The sequence below is a fragment of the Phascolarctos cinereus genome, unplaced genomic scaffold (assembly GCF_003287225.1).
Source record: "Phascolarctos cinereus isolate Bilbo 61053 unplaced genomic scaffold, phaCin_HiC Scaffold_726;HRSCAF=1367, whole genome shotgun sequence".
NCBI lineage: Eukaryota > Metazoa > Chordata > Mammalia > Diprotodontia > Phascolarctidae > Phascolarctos > Phascolarctos cinereus.
The window spans coordinates 194681009-194708761 of NW_027556098.1; the positions used below are offsets into that span (position 1 = coordinate 194681009).

General features: G+C 33.6%; 1 protein-coding gene across 1 annotated transcript; it reads left to right on the top strand.

The window, feature by feature from the left end:
• Positions 1–4599: 4599 nt before the first annotated feature.
• Positions 4600–12485, top strand: MSTN (myostatin). The gene is made up of 3 exons (XM_020993644.2): positions 4600–5012; positions 6885–7258; positions 9590–12485. Exons 1-3 carry the CDS (start codon positions 4640–4642, stop codon positions 9968–9970), a joined length of 1128 nt encoding a protein of 375 aa, XP_020849303.1. The 5' UTR covers positions 4600–4639; the 3' UTR covers positions 9971–12485.
• Positions 12486–27753: the final 15268 nt, after the last annotated feature.

The window sequence follows — 27753 nt, forward strand, 5'->3', positions numbered from 1 at the left end:
TAGTGTACGAACTGGGGCAAATTACTTAACCTCTGTCTGCTTCAGTTTCTTCATCTATAAAAAGGGGAAAATAACAGCATCTACCTTCTATGGTTATGGTAAGGATGAACTGAAGTATCTGTAAAGTGCTTTGCAAACTTAAAGTGCTACATAAATGGTAGCTATTATAATTTTTACTATTTTAAAAAATCAGATTTCACTTTTATTAATTTCTCTTTTTAAAAATGGACATTAGAGGGGCAGCTAGGTGGTGCAGTGGATACAGCACTGGCCCTGGAGTCAGGGGGAACTGAGTTAAAATCTGGCCTCCGACCAAACACTTAACACTTACTAGCTGTGCGACCCTGGGCAAGTACCTTAACCCCAATTGCCTAAAAATTTAGAAAAAAATGGACATTAGTTCCATTAATTCTACTCAGTTTTTTTTTAAATTGATCTATCTGTCTATCTATTGTGTTGTCAGGTGAGACACGAAGAGGTTGGGCCAAAATAATCCACTAATTATATAGAACAAGGGTTCTCAAATTCAAGATTTAAATTCCTTGACTTTTATAATCATATATCTATAGACTAATTTTTAATATAGTTAATTTTTCCTGCAAATGAACTTTTTGGAAATGTTAGGCATTTGAATGCTGTAATTCATTTTTAGGCCTCTAGGAGTATCCTTAGAACATGTGCTATAATGGCTAGAGAGCTGGCTTGGAAGGCTAGGAGACCTGGCTTCAAACCTTGCTTCTAACACCTACTGGGAAAATGACCTTGTGCTTAACCTCTCAGTGCTCTGGTCATTCTCTAATATTGTAAATTGCAAAGAAAGTGGTTAACCTGCAGCAGTAGAGGGAGTTTTCTTGCCTGAGTTCCCTAAATCTCAGTAAAATCACAAGTCAGTCCCCATCCTAAAAATATCTTTATAGTCATAAATGACCTATTTTTATAAGATTACAATATTGATTGTCACCATTCCCACTAAAATTAGATCAGACCCAACTTTATTCTATGATTAATTGTCATTGATTTTTTTTAATGCTTCATTCATATTCTCTTACTCCCCTTTTCAATTAAGAGCAGAGGTTTCTAAGATTACTCAAGTATAAGAGGTATATAGTCTGTGTCACTGGAACTGTACATGGCCCATCAGTGACTAAATGACATCATCATTATCAACAACAACAACATGATAGTTAACTTAAAGTTTGCAAAACACTTTGCATGTTAACTCATTTTATCTCATTATCAAGGTGACCTAATGAGTTGAGATAATCCACTCTGGCATTACTACTGCTACAGTTACTCCTTTAAATTCACTAAGAGGTACTCATTGACTTGAAGGAGTTAGACCCAGAACACTTTAAGAAACTTCTGCTTCATGAATTGGACCCTTTTCTTTAGACTACACTTACCTCCTTAAAGTGATTTGTAGCTACATCAAAGCGTTGGTAGTCTATGGATGACAGGATCTTAGATTTAGAACTGGAAGGGACCTTAGCATCCATCTAATTCAATTCCTCACCTTGTTGATAAGGAAAGTCAAGCTAAGAGATTTGCTCTAGGTGACAAATGGCAAAGTAAGGATTTGAACCAGCGTCCTTTGACTCCAAATTCGGCACTCTTGGTTCTACTAATACCAAGTCCAATCCCATATGAATATCCCATCCAGTGAAGAATTAATAATGCTGTTGTCCAAACAAACTAGTCAGATGTAGTTTTTACTCCTGAACTTTGGCTGTATGGGGGAGAGACTTTCAAGAATGCCCAGTAAAACACAAGGCCAAGACCAAGAAGGAGAGTCCAACTTAAATCATCTGAGAAAATTTTCTTTTCCCTGGACTCCTTTTTATGATATCAACCAAGCTCAGCACCTAGGAGGTAGGAGTTCTGGAGTTTCATGCTCTTTCCTGGAGCTGGTGACCTAGTATGGTTGTAATCACTGCTCTTCCTGGTGGAGAAGGTACAAATAATCTTGAAATTCTAAATAGCTCAAAATCCATTCACTGATGATTAACAGACTGATTATATTTTTGGAAATGCCAAATCTTTTGATTTATTCCTTGTGTTTTATGTTCTTTTGAAGCTTGTGTATACAATGGGTCTTAGACTACAGCAATTTTTCATACCACGAAGGCCTAGAAAGATAAAATATATAGTTTTTCATCTATAGCATGACAGTTCAGGGAATATTAGAACAGTAAAGAACTTTAGAGATCATCTTGTCTGACTACCTGGACAAGAACAGTTCTAGCACATGGGAAGGGTATTTTTTTTCACGGCCCTATAATTCTTTAAGAAAAATGGTAGAAAAATTACTTCAAACATGTATATATGCTCAGGGGTCCTTGAAAGTATATAGAAATGACCATTTAACATTGTTAAGTCCCTACCTATTAAAATAAAAAGATACATTATCTAGGATTGGTCAAAAAAGACGATATGATTATAAGAAAGATGTATTTATCTATCTCCCTAAAATTGAAGCTGGATATTTATATACCAAGAAAATTGTATGACCCTGGGCATCTGGTTGCCTTTATCTTTAATGACGAAAAGATCAAACGAATTATACAATATTTTTCTCAAGGCATACATATAAATGCCCATATATATCTGTATGTATATATATGTTTCTATCATAAAAACTTTTAAAATATACTTAACTTCCTGAGATTACCAAGTTACCATGTAAATGTTCTAAAATAATAATTTATTAAGGTAAGATACTGGTGCCTTGAAGAATCTGATGTGAGCCACTATGATTTTCTGGGGAAAAGGTTGTTGGGTTTTTTTTGGTGAGGCAATCAGGGTTAAGTGACTTGCCCAAGGTCACACAACTGGTGTCAAGTGTCTGAGGCCAAATCTGAACTCAGGTCCTCTTGCCTACAAGGCTGGAGCTCTATCCATTACACCACCAAGCTGCCCCTTGAAAAGGTATCTTTTATAATGAGCCATTTAACTTAATTGGTTAGAATTCTATGAAGGTTTGCTTCATAGGCCTTATGAAGGCCAACTTAGCTTATGAGAGAGGAAATGTACAATTCTCTGTCCAATTTTGCCATTTGCCTCTCATCCCTCTAATATGGATAATTTAATGTAAGCCCATTATGAGTACTGGGAAAAGATAAAAAGTTGTGTGTATATGTGTGTGTGTGTGTGTGTGTGCATGTGCATGTGTGTGTCTGTATACATATAAAATAAATGTGAATATAGATACATGCATATGTGAATATACATATGTGAATATAGACACAAATATAAATGCATATACATATACACACATATATATACATTTACACAGTTTTATGCAATGATATGGCTCGGCTATCTGTTCTTTCTCCCATCCTCTTCCTATATAGGAACACATTAGCATCATGGTATAGTGAAAAGTAAACTGAATTGGGAATAAAGAAGTCTGGGCTCTTGTCCGTGACTGCCAATAACTCACTGGGAATCTTTTGACAAGGTTCTTTACCTCTCAGGCCTCTTTTTTCTAAGCTGTACAGTAAGGAGGTGAGACCAGGTGATTTCAATTCCAAATAAAAGTCTATGTCTATGTTTAATCCTCATAAGTTCTGAAGAAGGAATAGATGATTTTCTTCTTCACTTAAAAGCACACATTGATTACACAATTTATAGAATGCCACAAACTGCTGAGCAACACAGACTCAACGTTTTGGATTCCTGTTTTTTTTTTAATTAGGTGACATTATGTCCTTTATACACAATGAAGAAATACACCATCTTAGAGATTCTAAGTACCTACCCTTAGATTAGGAATATAACATCAAATATGAGCTTCTTAATATTAGGAAAAATTCTAATGTTTAAAATGGTCATTAAATCTTTTTAAAAATTCTACTCACACAACAGAAAAATACCAAAATATTAGTAGTAATGTAACTTGAAGTAAACATTAGAAATTATATTATCTAAGATAGTGGAAATCATTTAAGTGCTAAGAGATTATACTAGAAAACATAATGAAACTATTTTCACCAATATAAAAATCTTACCTTTCCTTCTTTAATTCATTTCTTCCTAACTGGTACTTTCCTAAAAACAAAGCATTAAAACTAAAAGATTAATTGTGCACAAGTAGTATAATTTTCTATGCTTTAAGTGCTAGTATATAGCATTAAATGATCTTAATTTCTGAAAGAACAAGCTGTGTCACATTTTAAGTATAGGGTTTAAATGAAATCTACCTATTTAAATTATAGCTTTCAAGTTACATTACTCACATTCTTTAAGTTTGGTTTGTGTTATTGTTGACATAATGTTTCTCTCTTTTTCAAAATGTCACATATATCTTTCACTATTTGCAGATTTATTTGTTTTATGAAGTGGTCAAATGAATCAGCTCACCCTTGACTGTAACAAAATACTGTTTAGTGACTTGTGACAGACAAGGTTTTAACCTCTGACAGCTAGATTCATTGTTGGAGCAAGAGCCAATCATAGATCCTGACGACACGTGTCTCATCAAAGTTGGAATATAAAAAGCCACTTGGAATACAGTATAAAAGATTCACTGGTGTGGCACGTTGTCTCTCAGCCGCTACATGCATTAAAAATTGGCTTGGCATTACATGCAAAGAAGAGCAAAGAAAAAAAAGGGGGGAAAGACTATATTGATTGCAAGATCATGCAAAAATTACAAATCTATGTTTATATTTACCTGTTTATGCTGATTGTAGCTGGTCCCGTGGATCTCAATGAGAGCAGCGAGCAAAAAGAGAATGTGGAAAAAGATGGACTATGTAATGCATGTACATGGAGACAAAACACCAAATCTTCAAGAATAGAAGCCATCAAAATTCAAATCCTTAGTAAACTTCGGCTAGAAACAGCTCCTAATATTAGCAGGGATGCTATAAAACAACTTTTACCCAAAGCTCCTCCACTCCGGGAACTGATTGATCAGTATGATGTCCAGAGAGATGACAGCAGTGATGGTTCTTTGGAAGATGATGATTATCATGCTACAACTGAAACAATTATTACTATGCCTACGGAGTGTAAGTAGTTTTTTTTGTGTGTGTATATCCACAATTCTGCTGACAGTTGTCCTAGCGTTTATGAGAAACAGATCTCTTCTCAGTTGCTTTTAACAGGCTGCTGGCTATAGTATGTAAGTGGGAGGGAGAAAAAAAAATTTTCCCTAAAAGTTTGTGAGCAAAATGCCAATAACAGTGGAATTGTTTTTATTCTGCTACATTATTTAATTTCTTCCTTGTTACACTGGAACAAATAATAAAATGCTTGAACAGCATTAAAGTTACTTAGCTTGACTATGTTATGGCAAATACAACATACTCAGGCTTCCTCTGCTAATCTTCCAGACTAACACAAAGACCAGAATTTTAAAAATGTAAACAATGTACACAAACAACACAATAAGACTGTTAGCTCTCTGGTTGCTTGAAGTATATATTAATAATATTAAATATCTTTCTAATAAAATTGAAGGAAGTTGACTAACTGGGTCTATTTTTAAAATCTCATTTTTTCCCTGATTGCACAGTATTTAAAATATATTTCTGCCAATACTAATTTGATTCCTGTGCATTCTTCAGTAATCAAACTATTTAGCTATGAAAGCTGTTACACTTAACATATTTACAAAAGGTAAAATAAAGAGGATATAATAAAGGGAAGAAATGTAATGAAAACATACCATAATAATGATATAATTGCATCTAGATGAGTAATAAGTAATAATGAAATGCTTGAATGAGAAACAAGGTAGTATGCACCTGAATTACTTGTCCCACTATTACCATTGTGCTGTCATTAAGAGTGCAGTCTCTACATTTCTATTTATACACTTAATGCTGAACAATTAATAACCTGCAAAACCCACTATTTTTTGAGTTATTGTTGTCTATTATATTTCTGGAATATTATATAATTCATATCATACATTTATAGAAAGCTCTAAAGAACAGGCACATGCACCACTGAAGCCAAAACTGGTACCTTAATAGAAGGGACTGAATATAAAAGGCTCTAAGTCATGAGTCTGTAATCTAGCTTTGCTGCCACTTCAACCTAGAGAACTAAAACAGCTAGTAAATACTAGATTTCCAATTAAATGAACAAATTATAATCACAATACTCTTTCTTTAAGACAATGTTGTCTAACAGTTCAACTAGAGATTTACTTCCCTCCCTTTTTTTTTTTTTACAGTTTTAAGATACTGCAAAAGAAACAAATTGCTAGTTTGCAGTCATCTCTGCTTATGAATAATATACCGGTATTAATGGAGATTTTTTCAACTTTTAGTTATTTCAAATATATAAATATTTAGGTATTATGAATCACTTGTTTAGTTTCATTCTTTGAAAATTGTAGTTCAGAACTGGCACATAAGAAAGGACTACTTTTTTCCTGCTAATTCCAAAGGCTAAGTAAGTAGCACAGTGTGCCTTGTCCCCAGGTAATTCAGGCCTGGGGGAAGGGTTCCTTCCTCCAGACTGATTGGTACAGCTGCTCAGTAAGTGTAACTACTCAGATTCCCAAAGAATTCTAAGTGGATGTTCCTCCACGGTGTCTCTTGTTCTCTCTCATCGTCATCATTTTAAAATTTCAACCAGCATTCATTCCTTTATAGAATTTTTCTTGGAATAAGAAGTCCATTTCTGACCAGTTGAAAAAAAGGATGTAAATTTAAAAACTGAAAAAGGTAATTGTAAAGTATATATGTTTGGGGTTTTTTCTAATGAATGAAATTCTATATAATATTCAGTATCAAAACACGTTATATTCATACTTTATGGGAACCAATATTCCATCAAGTTCATTAATTTTTTAATTTATCTGGAGATTTGGAGTTTGATTTTATGGATACCTAATTCAGTAATTTTTCTTTTTAAACATTCATTTATAGCTGATTTTCTAATGCAAGTGGAAGGAAAACCCAAATGTTGCTTCTTTAAATTTAGCTCTAAAATACAGTACAATAAAGTAATAAAGGCTCAATTATGGATATATCTGAGGCCTGTCAAGAAATCTACAACAGTGTTTGTGCAAATCCTGAGACTCATCAAACCCATGAAAGATGGTACAAGATATACTGGAATTCGATCTCTGAAACTTGACATGAACCCGGGCACTGGTATTTGGCAGAGTATTGATGTGAAGACAGTATTGCAAAATTGGCTCAAACAACCTGAATCCAACTTAGGCCTTGAAATCAAAGCTTTAGATGAGAATGGTCATGATCTTGCAGTCACCTTCCCAGGACTAGGTGAAGATGGATTGGTAAGTAATACCTGAAAAAAAAACCCCTCTATAATAGCATTTTCCTGTGAAAGTGACATCCTACATTTCTTTAACCTCACAGGCCAGTGATAGAGAGGTTTCTTCAATGGCATCCCTATACTCACCAGAATAAATTAACCTGACTTCATATTTTTTAGATCCTTTCTTGGTTTAGGCCATTCATCAATGGAAATCTTTTATTTTAAGAGGAAAAATCCACTGGCTTCTTTGAAATATTTACCAGTAAGCAGTTTTTATAAATATCTTTAATAGCGACAAACTCTTAAGTTTTATATTATTAATAATGGGGGAATTCATACAAAACCCCATAAAACCCTTATGGTGAGATCTAGTACATACCAAACACACCAAAACATTCTTTTCAGAAGTTTTAAAGATGTATTGAATCTGTTTTATCCTAGAACAATGAAACAATTTTTATGAACTATAAATATGAAAAGAAATTGTTTTTGATTACTACAATTAACTAAGCATAATATATTGTTGCTTATATTTAATAGACAAAGTCTTTTTAAAGCAATAATAATTATCACTTGTAGTCTATAGAAATATGTCCATATATTGATTTCTATATTGCAAACATTGTGAAATATTCCTTTGGGGATTATCTAAGGAAAATTTAAAATTTCCATTCTGGTGCTTAAGGTAAACTTCATCCTTTTTTAAGGTAGTATGTACTTAGGAAATACCTACGGATTTGATATTAACTTCAGCAGAATATAATCACATATAGATTATGAGAGAAAACTAATAAATTATATTCTCAAGCTCAAAAGAAATCAATTTGGAATTATATACAGTTCTGTATTCTCCATATCATTGCTTCCCTCTATTACCATGGATTTATTTACTGTGCATTGTATCTGTTCATTACTCTTTGCTAATATAGTTATATCAGAAAGATTCTGTTTTCAAACATTATAATGACTTTTAAAATAACAAATGCTCAAACATGATCAATCCTAACTGTAAAAAATTTGAAATGTTAATCTACAGTACTGGATCAAATTTCTTTCATTTAACAAAAATATTTACCCCAAGAATGATATAATATTATATATAATCAATAATGTCCTGTATTTGCTAATTCATTATTTGTTTTTAAATTAATATTGCTTTTCTTAATGTAATTACCATTCAGATCACATGATATCAATACAGGTGCATTCTAACATTCCAAATGGGTTCCAAGTTCCATTTAAAAAAAAAAAAAGATCCCACCCTTCTTCATTCTTCAGAATATAGGTGCCAATATTTTTATTATCTCTTTGCAGTATAATTATTATGGTCATTAATGTTCCAAAGACAAGTGTATATGTGTATCTACACACATGTACATATACATACATACATACACACACTTCAATTTAATAATCAGATTTCTCAATATTAAAAAAACATTTAAAAAGACTACTGTAGATGATTATTATCTATAAGTGGTAGGGGAGAAAATGACTAATACAAATCTAGGAAGAGACACTCCTTGAAGGGCTCAAAAATGACTAGGGAGGCAACATTCCTCAGTGGGACAAGCTCTAGATTTAATCAGGAAAGATGGGTTCAAATGCCTGTTCTGGCACTTCTTTCTGACCTTGGACGAATGATTTCACTTGTCTGGTCCTCAGTTTACTCATCTGAAAATGAGGGAGTTAGACTTGATGACATCTAAGGTCCCTTTCAGCCCAGAGTCTATAGTTCTGTATTTCTACCTGTATTTACCTCTCTTCTAACTCCTGTCCTCTCTCTCTCTGCCCCAATCATAATATGTATCATTCACACACACACACACACACACACACACACCCCTTTGCTTGAGTGTAATTTGTGTCTTCTATGGTTTGAAAACCTAAGTTTCATTGTGGGAGGAAGACTTGGACAAGAGCAGATATATAGTATGACTGCATCTATATGATTTCCAGGAACCATCACACTTTAAGCCCAGTCACTTTGGATTACTGAGCCATATTTATCTTCATTCATCCATTCATTCATTTTTTAAAAAAAGCTGGTAGGGGGAGGGTGCCTACCATGTGAAAGGCACTATGCTAGAGGTTGTGATGGATACAAATATAAATGATATAGTCTCTCCTCTCAAGGAGCTGAACTAGAAAGGGGAGATCAAGTCCATTGAAGAATTCCTTAGATGTTATTGTATCTTTTAAAGAGGATTTTTTTCAGGCAAGAGTATTTGTAAAATGATTTGCTTGATTAGTTTTCTCTTTAGAAGAATGCCTTGTCTGATCCCAGGGAATTATTTCAATGTGAATTACTTGATTCATATTTTCAATTCTTTTCCCATTCTTTACACAGAACCCCTTTTTAGAGGTCAGAGTTACAGACACACCAAAAAGATCTAGAAGAGATTTTGGTCTTGATTGTGATGAACACTCAACAGAATCTCGATGCTGCCGTTACCCACTAACAGTAGATTTTGAAGCTTTTGGATGGGACTGGATTATTGCACCCAAAAGATATAAGGCTAACTACTGCTCTGGAGAATGTGAATTTGTATTTCTACAAAAATATCCTCACACTCATCTTGTTCATCAAGCAAATCCTCGAGGTTCAGCAGGACCCTGCTGTACTCCTACTAAGATGTCCCCGATAAATATGTTATATTTTAATGGAAAAGAACAAATAATATATGGAAAAATTCCAGCCATGGTAGTAGATCGTTGTGGGTGCTCATGAGCTTTGTGTTAGGTTCATTACTTTACAAAATATGGAAGGTTTCCCCTCACCAATTTTTGAAACTGTGAAATTATGTACAATAGGTGACAAAAGGCCTAGAGTACATTACAGATTCACCAAGGCACAAGCTACCATATATGAACTAGAAGAAGAGAATAAATGCAATGGTTGGTATTTAACCTTCAAAAGAAAAGTTGCAATCAAAATATTATAATTTCCTTTTTAAAAAGGAAGGAGATAACATTTCATATATCACCATCTATCATCACATGCAGGTAAATAAAAGCAACTCTCCTTGTGTCCCAATGAATTAAAGAAGTGAACTTTAAAATACATTTCATCACAGCACTTAATCTCAATCAGAAAATTTCTATACAGTAATGGGATAATGCAGAGTTGTTAAATACCATCATTTCAATTTTCCACAAACACTTGAATTTTTAGTGTATGACAGTATACTTGGTAAGATGAAATTCCATGAAAATAGAAGAATACAGAAATTAGGGATGGTACACTATATTCATGGTTCCATTCCCATAATGATTAGTACGGTATGTTAATAATCTAAAACAATGGTGCTAATACAACAGGCTGAATGAAAGATGTTATCTGGTTGCAAGTATCCAGCAAAATATAAAGTTTCCCCTTTGCTCAGGTACCTTCAAATGGAGTAGGGTTTGTTTGATGAAAAGAGAAAGTTTTCTTTTAGTTGTCAGCTTTCAAGTTTGTAACATCCCTGGACAGTCTGCAGTCTACTAAAAGGCAGCAAGACATTAAGCACTTGACAAACCTTGAAGCGCTATATAGAGATCAACTATTACCTTTGTTGTAATTAATAAGACAAGTATAAATCCTAATTCAAAATCCAAAATTATAGCCTGCTTTTTTTTTTTATCAATACTGCAGTTTGCACTAAAACCAACCAAATGCAAATCAATGGTTCTATCAATGTTGTATAAAAATACTTTGATACAATTGCATTTATGTAATATGTATACAAGACTTTTGTAAATAATGTTTCCTTTTTTATTTACTGTTGGTATATGTTTATACTAAGAAAATTTCAAATTATATATTAAGGCACAAAACATGTTTTCAATTATGAGACATGATTGCTTGCAGAACAAATTTTATTAGCGATTAAATAGTGGACTTGAAAAAAATCCATATGCCAATAGTTAGATGGTTACATTACAATCATTTTATATTTTTTTACATTATTGACATCCTCTTATGGAGTCACAATGGCTGTATAATGTGAATATGCAATTTTGATGGTTTACTGTCAATATAATAAAACCGTAACGTTCCATGATTTTAATACTGTGCTGATAAACATTATTGACCATACCAAAAAGCTTTAATTTTATTGTCTCTATAGGCAGGAAAACAAACTGTTTTGTTGATCTTTTCAATAAAATATTGCAAACTTTTTTTTTGTAATTCTATACTAATATACTTTTTCATATGCTTATGTTTTACAAATTTAAATTGGCTTAAATATACTTATTGCAAAGAGAATTTTTTGGGGGTATCAAATGTGCAGAAAATCACCATAAGTTGTGCTAAAATGTTTTCACCTTTATGGTAAGATGCAAAAGTTTTTATGTTACAATGATGTATTCTGGATTTCTGGTTTTCAGCTTATCATTCTTTATTGTTGAAGATTATAGTAAAATATCAACCTGTTAATTTTCTTCCTCTTTTTCCCTTTAATTTATATTTTATAAAATTCTAAATATTTAACATTAAAATTTTTATTCAAAATGAAAACATAAATTACTCATTTAAAAAGATTTAGAAATTGTAAAGCTGTTCAAGTTTTGAGTGGATTTCCCTTCAAAAACATGGTCCACATTACTTGACACTACAAAAACAAATAATTGATTGCATCTGTTTTGTTTCCCTTTATGTTGACCTGGGTACTGTTTTCATAGATTCCGTTTGCAAGCAAATTGCAATGGGCAGGAATATAGGATACCAGAGTTATATAGTATAGACTGAGTTGAGTAACACATTGAAGCCATGTGCTTTCCCTGGCTCTATGAAGTATATGTAGTTTTTCCTATAGGTGCAAAGAAACTTCTGTCTGAATTACAAAATATTTACCAAGTTCTAGGACATCCTTAAGGGCAACATTCAATATACGCAAAGCAATAATTTTTTAATGTATTTTTGCTCCTAGCAGAATGGGGACAAATAACTACTAAACCTAAAGGAAGAATTAATTGAATTACATTTAATACCACTAATTGCTAAGCAAATTTCTATTCTCCAGGGCTTGAAAAGATCCAAGATGTAGTGCAAGTGCTGAACATGGAGTCAGAAGATCTGAGTTTCCACTTCCAGCTACAACACTGTCTAGTTCTATAGGAACAAATGTTGCATTTAATTTCTGAGTCTCAGTTTCCTTATCTGTAAGGAATAACATAGTCCACCTACCTCACAGGGCTGTTGTGAGGAAAGTGCTTTGTAAATTTTAAAACACTACATAAATATGAGCTATAATCTATGATTTCATCAGTGTGGTATCTCCTTATACTAGTGCAGATCACAACCTTTCTATGTCTTTGTAGATGGTCTTTGTGGGTTGCTGTGGCCAAAAAATTTAAACAATTATATCTTGTATGATTATGTTTTTAATTATAAGAGGTTACAAGCCTCTTTAAAATTAGCTAAGCTGATAGTTGGACATAAGGTAAGTATATCTCTGGGTCCATATGCAAAAAACCTTTTCAAATAAGTGGAATTTGTTTGATCTTATGCTTCATTGACATTACCTTAAAGACACCAGAGTCACTTCACTATCACAATGAGGCATTAGAGTAAGATTTAGTGAACCTAACAATTCTAATAAAGTTATTCCTGAACCACTAAAGAAAATTATTTACTACTACTTCCACAATAATATAAACAATGTCTAAGTACTCTTCAAAAGTTAATACTGACACTTCCATTGCGGTATCTATGATTTTAACACCTAATTAAACATTTGGGAAATCATCCTCAGGACAGTTATGTATTATTCAATATGGAAGTGATACTTATGATACAACACGATACTAATGCTAACTATTAGGCAAATTCTACAGAAAATTGCAAGGAAAATTTTGGCTTGTTGGCCAATTCTCTTCATGTTTTTATATTCTGAATCCCCTTCCAACACTGTATTATCGACCTCAAATTCACTATACTCCCTACACGCATTTCCTTTCTAAAAATAAACTCAATTGCTCAGTTGTTTTAATCATTTGGGGGTAATTTCAGTTGTACAGTTAATGTTGCTTTTTGCTTAAAGTGGTCTAGGAGCCCTGGATTATGGATCTAGCTATGTCACTATCTGTATGACATTAGAATGCTAATGTCATAATTCCAGACCTCAGTTTCCTTATCTATTCCACGGAAGGGTTGGATTAGATGATTTCTAGGGTCTGTTTAGCTCTAGTGTTTAATAAGTTAATAACTTAAATGGTAATTCATCTCTTTAAACACTATCCCATCCCATACACATGGAAAACAAAACTGTTATGCTATTTTTATTTTTAAATCACAAATGATTAGCTACAAAAAATTATAATGTTATCAGGATGTACATTAAAGATACTTAGATTTCATTTACATGTGACAAGAAGTACAATTTCTGATATTATCACTAAATATAGGGTAGTTTAAACAATTTCAAATAAAACTTTATATTTATGAACAAAAACTAAATCACAAAACAAGGCAGTCAGAAAATACTACGGGATTTGGAATTAGAAAGTCTGGGTTCAAGTCCCACACATAGCAGTATGATGTTAGGTGAGTTACTTTGTTTCTTAGGCCTCCAGAATAAGGAAATAGGGATAAAAATACGTGCATTACATACTTTTTAGGGTTGTTGTTGGGAAAATGCTCTGTAAACTTTAAAGTACTATAGAAATGTGAGCTATTGTTATTACCTTAGAAATGGGAAGACAAACGTAGAAAATGAAGAACATGTATCTCTTCTTTGAACACAATATTTAAATGTATTTACTCCATTCTTTGCAAAGGCCCACCTGCTATTCAGAGTTTTACAGCACAAAATACTTAAAAGGAAAGCAAAATGTGATTTTACATAAACTACTGTGCTGTGATAATACCTGGAAACAAAACTCAAATGGGCCATGAAATCAGTACTTGTGGGTACCTAAACTAGAATAGAGCAGATAGCATACAATAATTTTGCAAGTGATTATTGAATTTTCATTTAATTTTCCTCTTCATGTCTTATGGACCTTAAGAATTCTCAGGAAGGTCAATATTGAAAGCTTCACAAAGAAACAGGGTTTCAGGTTTCTAAACTGTGTTGCCTCCAGGAAAGAGTTCTTTTGCATACACTTGGTCTAATCCAGCTGTTTTTTACATCTTTATTTTGTCAGTACCATTTCCACTTCCTCAATAAACACACCCAAACAGTGATGTTAGAATCCAAATGTGGTGACTGCACTTTCTTTGATGGTGAAAAGGGTTCCTCATAAAAATCTTTTTTGCAGATCTTTTCCATTTTAGGTCTGTCAGTAGTGCTCCTTCCAGTTTCATCTTTATTTACCTTTGGGATGACTTTGCTTAAGTAGGCCTCTTGCAAAGTTCACTTTAAATTTGTTTTTCTTTCTGCTGCTTTTTTACTGTTTTATGAGATGATAATGCTCATCATCCAGTAGCCTCCCTCTTTAAGGTTTTATAAACAACTTAATATCCTAAAGCAGTGTTGCTTTTAGCTGCTATAGCTTGCTGCTTAGCAAGCTGACTATTTGCTAATGAAGCAGACTTTTAGGCTCTTTTCAACACCTCTTTATGGCAACTAATATGTAGGGATGTTCTTTCCTCCATTAATTTCCAAATTTTTTTGGTGCTAACAATTTGTGATTTGAAAAACACTAATGATATATTTGACTAAATGCTGACGACAAATGTTTCAGAATGTTATTCTATAATAACGGTAGAATTCTGATGGAGTATCTTTTTTGTTGTACTTGCATCCAACTCTTTGTGACCTTGTGGACCTAATGTCCATGGAGTTTTCTTGGCAAAGATACTAGAGTGGTTTGCCATTTCCTTCTCTAGTGGATTAAGGCAAACAGAGGTTAAGCGACTTACCAAAGTCACACAGCTAGTAAGTGTTTGAGGCCAGATTTGAGGTCAGGTTTTTCTGACACCAGGCCGAATGAGCTGTCTAGCTGTCTTATCTCTTTCTATACAATTATTATAAAAATTGGTCCAACATAAGACTATTTCCATATCCATGATACTTTGTGTATATGATTATAGCATTAATATTTTATTATTTTAATAGATCTATGAGTTCATCAGCAAAGGTACTTCCACTATAGTCAAATATAAACACAATATAAAAACCCATTCACACCATCTAATTCTGGACAATTTTTAGCCCTGTCTCTCTTAAACAACAACAACAAAAACTTCAATAGAGGTTCTACCTAACACACTGAAGATTTTCCTCTTTTTCTTTTAATATTGCATGTATGGGAGGCAAGGAACATTCTACTATCACCTCAATTAATGTATTCACAGGAGAAATCTAGATGGAATCAATCAAGAATTTTCTTATAACCCCACAACAATATAATCACAAATGATTAAGATTTGCCCTTACCCTATGGGTTTGAAACTCTTTGATTGGGTCAAGAAGAGAACAGCTTATTGGCTAACAAACACCAGTCATGCTTTGGGGGGCTTTACACAAATGGAAGAATTTCAGCAATTTGCCAAGCCAGCAGCAAGGACAATCTGAGGAAAGTTGGAACCAAGTCTTTAAGAGGGACTCACTCTTGGGGTGGGAAGAAGAAAAAGTCTCTTTCTCTTTCTTCTTCCCCACCCCCATTGACCATGTGACAGGAGAGTCAACAGAGAACCATAGGAGACAATGTCTCTGAGGAACACAGCATGAGGGCTTTGTGAAGGGAAAGACTGTCAGTGCCAGGAGTTGTGAATTAACCCTTTGCTACATGTATTCTCTATGTATGTACCTCACTATTATTGTATCTTAAGTTTGAACCTATTCTTTCCATGGCAACTCTGTGTACTTATGGGAGATTATATTTCAGACTTTTGGTGGAAGTGTTTTATACCAGCTATTATTATGCCACCGAATTAATGCCTTTTAATTAAAGACTAAGTAAGCAAATTGGCTCATTGTTAATGGGAAGCACAATGGCAGGGCAAAAGTGTTGGAAGTGTATCCCCTCAGGGTTACTTTTAGAACTGCTGCCTTCTGAGAATTCTATCTTTTGATTGTGGGTGCAAGTTGGGGCAGTAGCCCAGAGAAGGTGCTATGCAAGGATAACACTCAGGTTTTCCAACTATTATCCTACACATTTGTTGCATAGCTCTCTCAACTCCTTTCATGGTTGTACATATCCTTGATTTTTATGCCACTTCTGGCATGTCAGTCATAATGGGTCATATGTTGTAGCTTAATTCAAACTATCAAGCTTCTTTCTATTGCCTATTGGATAACCTGTGCCTGTTTAACAAATTATATGTTCAATTCTTTGTAAAGGATCACCTCTATAAAGACAGTGTAAGAGATAGCATGGCTGGTGGAAAAAACACTTTCTTATGGAGTCAAAGAACCTACCTCCATATACCAGAATTATGCCCAAAGGGCTATAAAAATGCGCATACCCTTTGACGCAGCAATACCCCTTCTAGGGCTGTATCCTGAAAAGATCATAAAAATGGGAAAAGGCCCCACATGTACAAAAATATTTATAGCAGCTCTTTCTATGATGGCAAAGAATTAGAAATTGAGGAGATGCCCATCAATTGGGGAATGGCTGAACAAGTTGTAGTATATGAATGTAATAGAATACTGTTGTGCTATAAGAAATGATTAGCAAGTGAACTTCAGAAAAACCTGGAAAGACTTGTATAGACTAATGCTGAGTGAAATGAGCAGAACCAGGAGAACACTGTACACAGTAACAGCCATGTTGTGCAATGACTGATTTTGATAGACTTAGTTCTTCTCAGCAATGCAAGGATCTAAGACATCTCCAAAAGTCTCATAATGGAAAACACTATCCACACAAGAGAAAGAACTGTGGAGTTTGAATACAGATTGAAGCATGCTATTTTGTTCTTTTTTCCCGTCTATTTTGTTTTGTTTCTTCTTTCTTGTGGTTCCTCCTATTGGTTCTAATTCATCTTTACAAGATGACTAATGTAAAAATATGTTTAATAGGAATGTATATGTAGAGCCTATAGCAGATTGCACGCTGTCTTGGGGAGGGAGAGAGAAAATTTAAAACTCAAAAGCTTATAGAAGTGAATGCTGAAAAAAAAATTAATATTTAAAAATGAGGATAATAACTGTACTTACTACTTCACAGGGTTATGAAGGAAAAGAGTTTTGTAAATTATGAAGCCCTATATAAATGTGAGTAATTAATGTATGTTGCAATATGTGCTCAATAAGTATTTGTTGACTGTATGATAATATGTTACATGGAAAGGCAATAATAAAATGCACTGATTTGTTATAGCTATTTCAATATTATTTTAGCAATGTGACAGGTGATATGCATACCCATTAAGAGGGAGAAATAATATCAATGGATTTTTTTACACTGTGACAGGCCTCCTTGGCTATACCATGTGACTTCCATCACAGTACAACAAAGAAATTAAGACATAAGCAAAAACTTATGTGTAATATACCATTCATTTGTGTATGCCAAATGACAGATAGTGTTGCAATTCTACTTATGTTAGTCATTTCCGTTCCAATTTATACACCATAAAACATCTGAAAATAAATTCTGCCCCTTTTGGTCATCTCTGAGTAAAATGTCAAGCAATGTAAAAAGGTGCTAAATTTAGATCATTCATGCTTAAATGGCATCTTGCAGAGGTGGCCTTTGGAAATGAGTGCATTTGCTTTGCATAGCATGCATGTTTTAGCGCAATACTATCTTTGTTGCCAATTAAAATGCTATGTGGAGAGTACATCTCAATGTAATCTACCAGTTTATGAATCAAAATACTCTAGGGAGTGTCATATATCCACACAGCGTTCTTGAATGGAAGATTTTGTGTCTAGCTATCCATTTTATCTGACAGATGGTAAAACATGTATTTTGTATTGACAGATAGTTGCTTAATAACCTAACAATTAGAGTTGCTAATTTGTTTGTTTCAACTATTGCTTGATATAATATAACTATAAAACATAACTTGATATAATATAACCATAACTCTCCTTCTAGAATTAGTTTTTCTGAATGTATAAAGGTACAACTATAAAACACCACAAAATTTCATTTGTGTTTGGCATTCATTTCAGTTTTGAATGAAATAATATACCCTGTATTTTTTTAAACAATATAGGCTATCTGATGATAATAATAGAGCATGATTATATGGTGCGTCAATGTTTACATGGAATTGGTACAAATATTAATATATTCACTTTATAAAAGATGAAACCAAGGCTCAGATATGCAAAGACAGATCTTTTGACTCTAAGTTTTCTGCTCTTTCCATTTACACCCTGTTCTCTCTTTCTCTGTAGCTTTCTGCTAGGCATTGCTACTAGGCACTGTGCTAGGTGCTTGTAATATAAAGACAATATAAAGTTTCTGACTTCAAGGAGCTTACATTCTCTCTAAATATGCAAAATATATACAAAATAACTACAAGGTCATTTTGTGTGTATGTGTAAGTAGTGATGAGGTAGGTTCTAGCAGCTTGAGGAGATTGTCTTATAACTCATGATAATGTAGAAAAGATTGTGAAGGTCTTTTTCCAATGCTACCATGAATCTATGATTTCACTGATTTGGGTATGTCTTCCATATTATATCATCTTTTGCAGTTTCTGACCATGTTTTCCCTATGAATACAGCAAAAAATGACTTGAGCAAACATCTAGTGTTAATAGCAAAAATATACACACAGTAAGGAAGATGACATTCACCAAAATTAGCTTAATACAATTCTAGTGCATGTTGTCAGGTTCTGATGCCATGGGGAGAATTTCTCCAAAAGAAATGCAACACTACAATTCACTGCAAAAGACAATCCAAAAGCAAAACTGTCACGAGGATATCCTTTAATTTTTGAATTTAATTTGTTTTCCTAATGGCTCAAAATTATATCTCTAAGAAAACAACTTTTGCCACAAATTCTTTTACCTCTGCTATGAAGGACTCTATTCAGAACAAAATTTGATTATGCGGTTTTGGCCATGCATCCTCCACAAGGCTTTTCCAGTTCCGCTCCCACGGACATTTACCCTGACTAAGCAGCCAAATGTTTCTTGGCCCTATTCCATGGAACTCAGAACTTTGGCATAACCTCTCAACCAGTCAAAAACAAAACTCATTTCTGTAATATGTTCATGCAAGAAGGTTGTCTGTACCATGACATCAGATCCTGACAATGTTGAGATATTATTCTGAAAGTGAAAATCAAGTGAGTTAGTAGGAATTCCCCACCTCCCCAAAAAACACTGATAGAAAAATTCTAACTTGTGAATAGAAGTCATCAGGTAGGATTTTAATTTAATATGACCCAATAATCTTCAGTGGTTATAAGTCTTCTTTTTCCTTCCTATATCCTCTATTATGGAATATTATAGATTACTCCTAACACTGCTATAATAATAGTGACTGGAAAGGCTGATAGGCTATTTCAATTTAAGGGTCCTAGGGCTTCTGTCCTTTGGTGAGGTGACCACAGATCTAGCATGTGGTCCTCAGCTTGACATGTTCAAAAATTTGATCAGGTTCTAGGAAATGTATTTGAATTAAATAAATTCACAATTATTTAATTCAGAAAACTTAGCATCAATTTCTTGATTTGTTATGGGGGGGGGAGGTGTTTATATACTTTTCCAAATGGTCATGTCTATCACTGATTGATACTCACAAAAAAACAGCCTGAACTTCTCCCATTGGTAGTTAATAACAATTCCAATTTCCCAAACAAAAGTTGCTATGGTATTTGTCCAGTTGTGATTATACCATCAAATAAGTGGACTAAAATTTTACCTCTGTTGTAAAACAGTGTTCTCGTGGGTACATTAGGTTCTTCAGAAGGAAACATAGATATCAAATTTCCACACTGGAATTTTATTCAAATAGTTGGCTTTATTTGTGGTTCATTATTCCACAGACAGAAGAGACAGGATCTCAGAATTGTAAGAGATCTCAAAAGCAATTTAGCTACAACCTGTATCTGAACAAGAATCATCTCCAGAACATGCCTGACAAATGATCATATAGATTTCTGCATAAAGACCCCCAGTGAGGAGGAACTCTTAACAGAGAATCACAGAATTTTAGAGTTGGACCTCTGTGGTCATCTAGTCTAACTAATACCTGAAAGAGTCATCTCTATAATCCATCCAATATGGGGATATCCAGCCTTTGCTTGAAGAGGGCTAATGAGAAGGAATCTACCATCTTCAGAAACAGCCTATTACACTTTGTGAGATCTCTCATTGTTAGGCAGGGTTGCCTGACATCAAGCCTAAATTTACCTCTTTTCCATGCATTGCTCCTGGTTGTGCTCTCTGCATGTTGATTGTGGGTTTTGTTTTGTTTTGTTTTTTAAATTTGAGCTAAGATTTCATCAGTATAAGGAACTCCTGAAAAGGAAGCAGGTCAGCATTTTAAAACTTAGTCATAGAAAGTTGCCCAGGGTCAGAGGGCCAGTATGTAACACAAGCAGAACTTGAACTCATCTCCTTAAATCCAAGGCCAGCTCTCTATCAACTATGCCAGGCTATTTACCCAGTGTGGAAGCTGAATTCCCTTCAAACTTGAATTTAATTATTAATGCAACCTAAGAAGATATTAGCTTTTTTTGACTATTATATTACATTGCTGATATAGTCTGAGTTTATAGTTGATTAAAAATCCAGATTTTTTGTTCTTTTAAGAAATTTTCCTATTTTTATTTTTTAATTAAATTTTGCATATTACCAATCAGCAAAAGTACACTTTCCCTTTCACCACCCTCCCCATCCCTCACTTGCATTGAGAAAGAAAGAAAAATAAAATCCCTGTTACAAATATATATATAGTTGAGGAAAAATTTCTGCAATGGCCATGCAAAACAGCAATGAGGACAACAACAAAACTCATTCCACACTCTTGAGTCTTTCACCTGTCTGTCAGCAGGTGAGTAGGATATTTCATCATTAGTCCTCTGGAATTGTGGTTGCTTATCATGCTGATCAGAGCTTCTAAGTTCTTCAAGTTGTCTGTCTTCACAATATTGTTGTTGTATAAATTGTTCTTTTGGTTCTGCTCTCTTCACTCTGCATCTGTTCATACAAATCTTCCCAGTTTTCTCAGAAACTATCCCCTTCACCATTTCTTATAGCATAATAGTATTCCATGATACTAATAATCCATAACTTGTTCAGCCATTCTCCAACTGATGTGTACCCTGTTAGTTTATGATTCTTTGCCATTACAAAAAGAGCTATAAGCATTTTTGCACAGGACCTATCCCTTTTCAATCTCTCTTCCCTATAATTTTCCTTTCTCTTTTCTTCCCTTTCCTTTCTACTTCCATGTTGAGCAAAATGCATTTCTGTCCCCAACTTTGTGTGTATATATGTGTGTGCACATGGATATGCATGTACATGTGTGTGTGTGTGTGTGTGTGTGTGTGTGTGTGTGTATTTATAGCATTCCATCATTTGAAGAGTTTGGATGAGAATGAAGCTCAAATATTAGCTGCTCCTCCAACCCCTCCTCTATGCCTGTATAAACATCTACTTGCACATACTGATTATGAGACAATTTTCCCTAACTTTCCACTCTCTTCCTTCCACCCCCACCCCAAATGTACTCTTCCCTTCTTCCTTTTCCATTCATCCTGCAAGATCATCAAAACATAATAGAGAACTACTCCTAGGCCCTCTATCCTTCCAGACTCCCTCTGCAACCTCTGATGACAATAAGGTTTAGAGAAGACACATGTTTTATTACCCCACATTAAAATATAAGCAGTTTATTTTCATTTGGTCCCTTGTCATTGTTCATTCATGTTTTCTTTTTTATATTTCTCTTAACTCCTATGAGTTTCTTCACTCCCAGAGTTTCTATGCAGCTGTGGTCTTAGAAGTCCTTTATTTCATTAAAGATCCCTTTTTAAACTTTAGCATAATATATCTTCAGTTTTGATGAATTATTCTTAGCTGTAAGACCACTTCCTTTGTCTGTTGCAGTGTTGTATTCTAAGCTCTCAGCTCTTTTGTAGTGGTGGCTACTCAATCTTGTGTGATCTTAACTGTGGCTCCTTATGCTTGAATTCTTTCTTTTTGACTGCTTTCAGCACTTTTTCCTTGACCTGGAGATTTCAGATTTTGGCTACAATGTTCCTAGGATTTTTCATTCTGGGGTTTCTTTCACTAGGTGACTAATGTATTCTTTCCATTTCCATTTTATTCACTGGTTCTAAGAGATCTGAGCAGTTATCTTTTAATGTTTCTTGAAATATTTAGGCTCTATTTTTGTCATGGTATTCAGGCAGTCAAATGATTCTTAAATTTTTTTTTGGCTTAATATTTACTAGGTCAGTTGTTTGTTTGTTTGTTTGTTTTTGTTTTTAACTGCAAGACGTAGTACTTTTTCCCCTCCTAAATCAGTTTTTTGACTTTGTATGTAATATTTCTTATCATGTCATGGAATCACTAACTTGTACTTGGTTCATTCTAATTTTCATCTAATTTTCAGGGAGTTTGTAGCTTGGGCAAAGTTTCTACTTCTTGTCCCAAGCTCTTAATTCCCTTTCAAATTCTTTCTTCCATAGTTCTCTTTTCTTATCCATTTTTTTTCCTCTAGCACTCTCAATGCATTTATAAAAATATTTTAAAATCCTTTTCAAATTCTTGCTGTATCTCTTCCAGGAATTCTAGTATAATTTGTTTTCAAGTTGTGTTTTTCTTTGAGAATTTGTTTGTTGAGGTTTTGGAATTATTCTATCATTTTGCATTTGTACTGTAACCTTCCTGTCATCACAACAGCTTTTTATGGTGGAATTCTTTTTCTGTTAGCTCATTCTTTGAAGCCTACTTCCTGATTTTGGATTTGATGGTAGAACTGGGCTCTGCTGAACTTATGTAGGGGTAGTCAAAGCTGGTCTTGGTGCTACTTTCTTGGGGTATTGATTTTGTGTTATTCTAGGAACTCAGGAACACCTCAAGCTAGGGACCTGCAAACCTATCCTCCCAAAGTGGTCTGATCCAGGGAAAAGTCTGATCACTGTCTCCCTAGTCCAAGCTCAGCAAGCTCCTGACCTGTGTTTGGGTCTGAGCAATATGTCTGTTAACTTGCTCTCTTTGAAATTTCAGTAGACTGCATCTGTACTCAGTCAATATCAGGCAACTGGAAAGCTCTGCTGGTTCAGTGACAGAACTATAGGCTCCCTTTTGGTCTGGGATTCCTAATCCAGTTAGTTATTCCCCAACAGGGTTTAGAGTGAGCTGGAGAACTGAAATTGAGAACCTATTCTGTTCGTGGGGTCAGAGTCACACAGAAGGGTAAATGCTCACCAAGTGTGTTCACTGTCATGGGCGATGTCCAAAAGAAAGAGGGATTCCTTTACAGGTTTGTGAAGTCCTATAGATGTTTTTATTTGCTGATGGATTATTCTGATTGCATTAAGTCCTATAATAGTACAGGGACTCCTTAATGAAATGCACAAGCACTTAAATGAGATTGGCCTAGCAATCTCTTAAAGAAAACACAAGTGAATGAACACTATATATTATCCAGAATGGGACATGCAGTTGTTGAAAAGGCAGCCCAATGAGTTAATCCATCAATACAGTCGCAGATAAAAGGCAAACTAGTTGGACTCAAAATTGACTAGGAAGAGGAAAGAGGAAAGAGGAAAGATTTTAGCTGGAAAACCATGCAAAACTCTTTTATTTTATTTTATTGTCTTCTGTTTTTTACATCATCATAGCTATCCCAAGTATCCCTCCTCCTCCTGGAGAGCACTCTCATATAAAATAGTGTTTTTCAAAGATAAAAATTTAAAAAAAGAAGAGGAAAAATATCAAAGCAACTGATAAATTTTTTAAAAAATCAGAAAACATGTACATGTATAACACTTGTGAACCTTCTACCTCCATGAAAGGGTGAGTTGAGAGTATCCTCTTATATCTGTTCATTCAAATAATGCTTGATCTTTATAATTTTGTCACATCCAATTCCGATTTTTTTTGTGTGTGTGTTTTTTCATTTGCATTATTATAGTTATTGTGTATAGTTTTCTTGGCTTTGCTTACTTCATTCTGTGTCAGTTCATGTACATCGTTCCATATTTTTCTGTATTCATCACATACACCATTTCTTACAACACAGCAATAATATTCCATTAAATGCATGTACCACAATTCGTTGAACCATTCCTCAATTGACAGGCATCTACTTTATTTCTGACCCTTTACTATCACAAAAAATGCTGCAATAAGTATTTTGGTATAAATTGGGACTTTCTTCTTATTGATGACTTCCTTGGGGTAGAAGCCCAATAATAGTTTTTCTAGTTCAAAGGGTATGGACATTTTAATAACTTTATTTGAATAATTCCAACCAATTTATAAAATATTTCATAGCTCCACCAACAATATATTCATGTACCTACAATTCCACAACACTTTCAACATTGACTATTGCCCTATTTTTGTCAACTTTGCCAATTTGTGGGGTCTGAGGTAAAACTACAGTGTTGTTTTGATTTGCATTTCCTTTATTAGTAGTAATTCAAAGCATTTTTAATATTGTTGTGAATATTTGCAATCCTTTTGAGACATTTGCAAATCTTTTGATCACTTATCTATTAAGGAATGACTATTAGTCATATGTGTATACACACACACACACACACACACTCCTTAGTTACCAAACTCTTATCAGAGAAAATTGATGTAAATATTTTTTCCCCATTCAACTACTTCCCTTCTTAACCTAGGTATATTAATTTTGAATGTACAGAAGTTTTTCAGTTTCATGTAATCAAAGCTATCAATTTTATCTTTTGTTATTTCCTCAATCCCTTTGCTTAAGAAGACACCTCCCACCCATTGCTAAGAGAGGCATGAGATTGGCTTCTCTTCTAGAATTTTTATAGATGATTTTTAATATTATGATTATGTATATATTAACAATGTATTATGAAATTTGGTGTAAGACACTGGTCTATACCAATTTCTGCCAGATTGCTTTTCCATTTTCCCCAGAAGTCTTTTTTTAATCAAATAGGAAGTTCTTCCCTAGATTATTTTTGTTTTACACTTTTTTCATAAATAGCATTTTATTTTTCCCCAGTTACATGTCAAGAGAATTCCAAATGAATTTTATTTTTTTATCAAGTTCTATAAAACATACAGTTGGTAATTTGCTATAGAATTAAAAGTGTAAATTTATGTTGCTGTGGTATTGTCACTTTTATTTTATTTCTGTGACTTAATCATGAGAACTGAATATTCCTCTAGCTATTTAAATTGCTCTTTATTTCCTTAAGAAGCACTTTGTAATTAAACCTACACAACGGGTGTGTGTGTGTGTGTGTGTGTGTGTGTGTGTGTGTGCGTGCACGCACGCGCACACACTTCGCCAGGTCAATTCAGAGATATTTTATGCATTTTGTAGTCAATTGAAATGGGATTTCCTTTCTGTTGTTGCTGCTTGGGTTTCATTATTAGTATACAGAAATCCGAGTGATTTTTGAGAGCTTACTTTGTAGCATGTAACTTTGTTGAAGCTGTTCATCTCAATTAGTATCTTTGCTAATTCCTTAGGGTTTTCCAAGTATGCCATCATATTATCAGCAAAGAAGGGTATTTTTATTTCCCCTTTACCTATTTTTATGCCTTTAATTTCTTTCTCTTGTTTTATTGTTGTTGCTAACAAATAATAGTGGGGAGGGTGAGCAACCTGGCTTCCCTCCCATAAGATTCTAGTGTATATCCATTGCACATTATTCATGATTATGCTTTTTCAATTTTTTTTTGCATCTATTGAGATAATCATGTGGTTTGGGATTCTTTTAATATGATTATTTATGTTGATTGTTTTCCCAATGTTGAGCCATTCTTACATCCCTCATATGAATACATCTTGGTCATAATGACTGCTTTCTTGAATACAATTTTATAGTCTGGAAGAATTTTGTTTAAAATTTTTGAGTTAATATTCATTAGGGATATCATACTATAGTTTTCTTTACTGTTTTATCTTTCCCTGGTTAATATATTAGGACTATATTTGTCTCATATATAAGGATTCTGGCAGGGTGATATCTTTTTCAGTTTTTGAGAATAATTTGTGAAGTATGGGTACTAACTGTTCTTTAAAAGAGTGATAGAATTCTCCTGTGAATTGTTCATGACAAGGAACTTTTTCTTTACTGGTTCTTTTACAGTTAGATTTATTTCCATTTAGGATATTAGATTATTTAAGATATCTATCTGGAATTTTGATAACTTCAGTATTTTATATTTTCAAAGGCATTGCTCTGTTTCTTTTGTGTTCTCAAGTTTGTTATCATGTTACTATGTATACTGTGTTATGATTATTCTTTTTATTTCTTCTGGTTTTGTTGTGATTTTACTTTGCTCATATGTTATTTAATTGATGTGATTTTTCTGCCCTCTTCTTAAAAATCAGGTTAGCTAAAGTTTGTCAGTTTTATTAATCTTTTCAAAGAACCAGTGTGCAGCTTTATTTATCATTTTCACAGTCATCTGTTTCCAATTTATTTATTGTGTACTTATTGTCTTTCTAATTTTTTAAAATGTATGTTAAGTTCTTTAATCTTCTCTTTTTCTATTTTGTCAATGTATGCTTGTAGGAATATAAATTTTTTCCCTGAGGACTGCTTTAGCAACAGCTCAGAAATTTTAGGAATTGTCAAAATAATTTTTTTACATAATGAAGCACTGTTTCTGTGATTTGTTTTTTGACTAATTATTTAGGATTTCATCATTAAGTCTCTATTTGAGTCTGTGTCTTTTGTTTGTGGTTCCTGAACCAAAGCCTTAAAAAAAATTTTTTTTTAAGTTGTTGCTGTTGCAATATCTCTGTTTTAATACAGGGTCAATTTTTGTAAAATTTCCATGTGGCACTAAGAAATATGTATATTCTTTTGCAGTCCCATTTAGAAGAAGCCATAAGTCATAAAGCTCTAGTTTCTCCAGTCATTTGTCCAGTTCCAAATGTTCTCTTTTGTTTATCTTTCTGTTAGAATTATCCATAACTGATAGTGATATTGAAGTCTCCTATTACTATTGTGTTATTATCTATGTATTCTTGTAGCTTAGTTCATGTTTCCTTTATTAATTTGGACATTAAGGAATTTGGAGTTTTTAAGTTCATTATTGATATTGGTTTGTTGTCTATGGTCCTTTTCAACATAATGTAGTTTCTTTGTTTATCTCTTTTTATTTTTTGGATATTTGTCTTTGCTTCATTAGATAGCATGATTGCAACCACTGCTTTTTTTATTTACATGTATATTTTATTTACAGTTATTTGCATAGTAAATTTCCCCCCATCTCCTCAGTTTTATTTTCTATATATCTTTACTTTCTAAATATTATAGGGTTTTGTTTTCTTATCTAATCTGCCACTTTTTTCTTTTATTAGGTTGTGTAATCCATGTACATTGAAAATTATTAAAATTAGGATCATATTTTCCTCCACTTATTTCTATATTGGTTTTTTCAAGTTAAGATTTTTGTTTTCTTCTGCTGCTATAAACATAGTACTATGT

Coding starts and splice junctions, on each gene's coding strand:
- MSTN (XM_020993644.2), top strand. CDS start 4,640: ATGCAAAAATTACAAATCTATGTTTATATTTACCTGTTTATGCTGATT. Junction 5,013..6,884: donor TATTACTATGCCTACGGAGT/GTAAGTAGTTTT, acceptor ATTCATTTATAG/CTGATTTTCTAATGCAAGTG. Junction 7,259..9,589: donor GACTAGGTGAAGATGGATTG/GTAAGTAATACC, acceptor TTCTTTACACAG/AACCCCTTTTTAGAGGTCAG.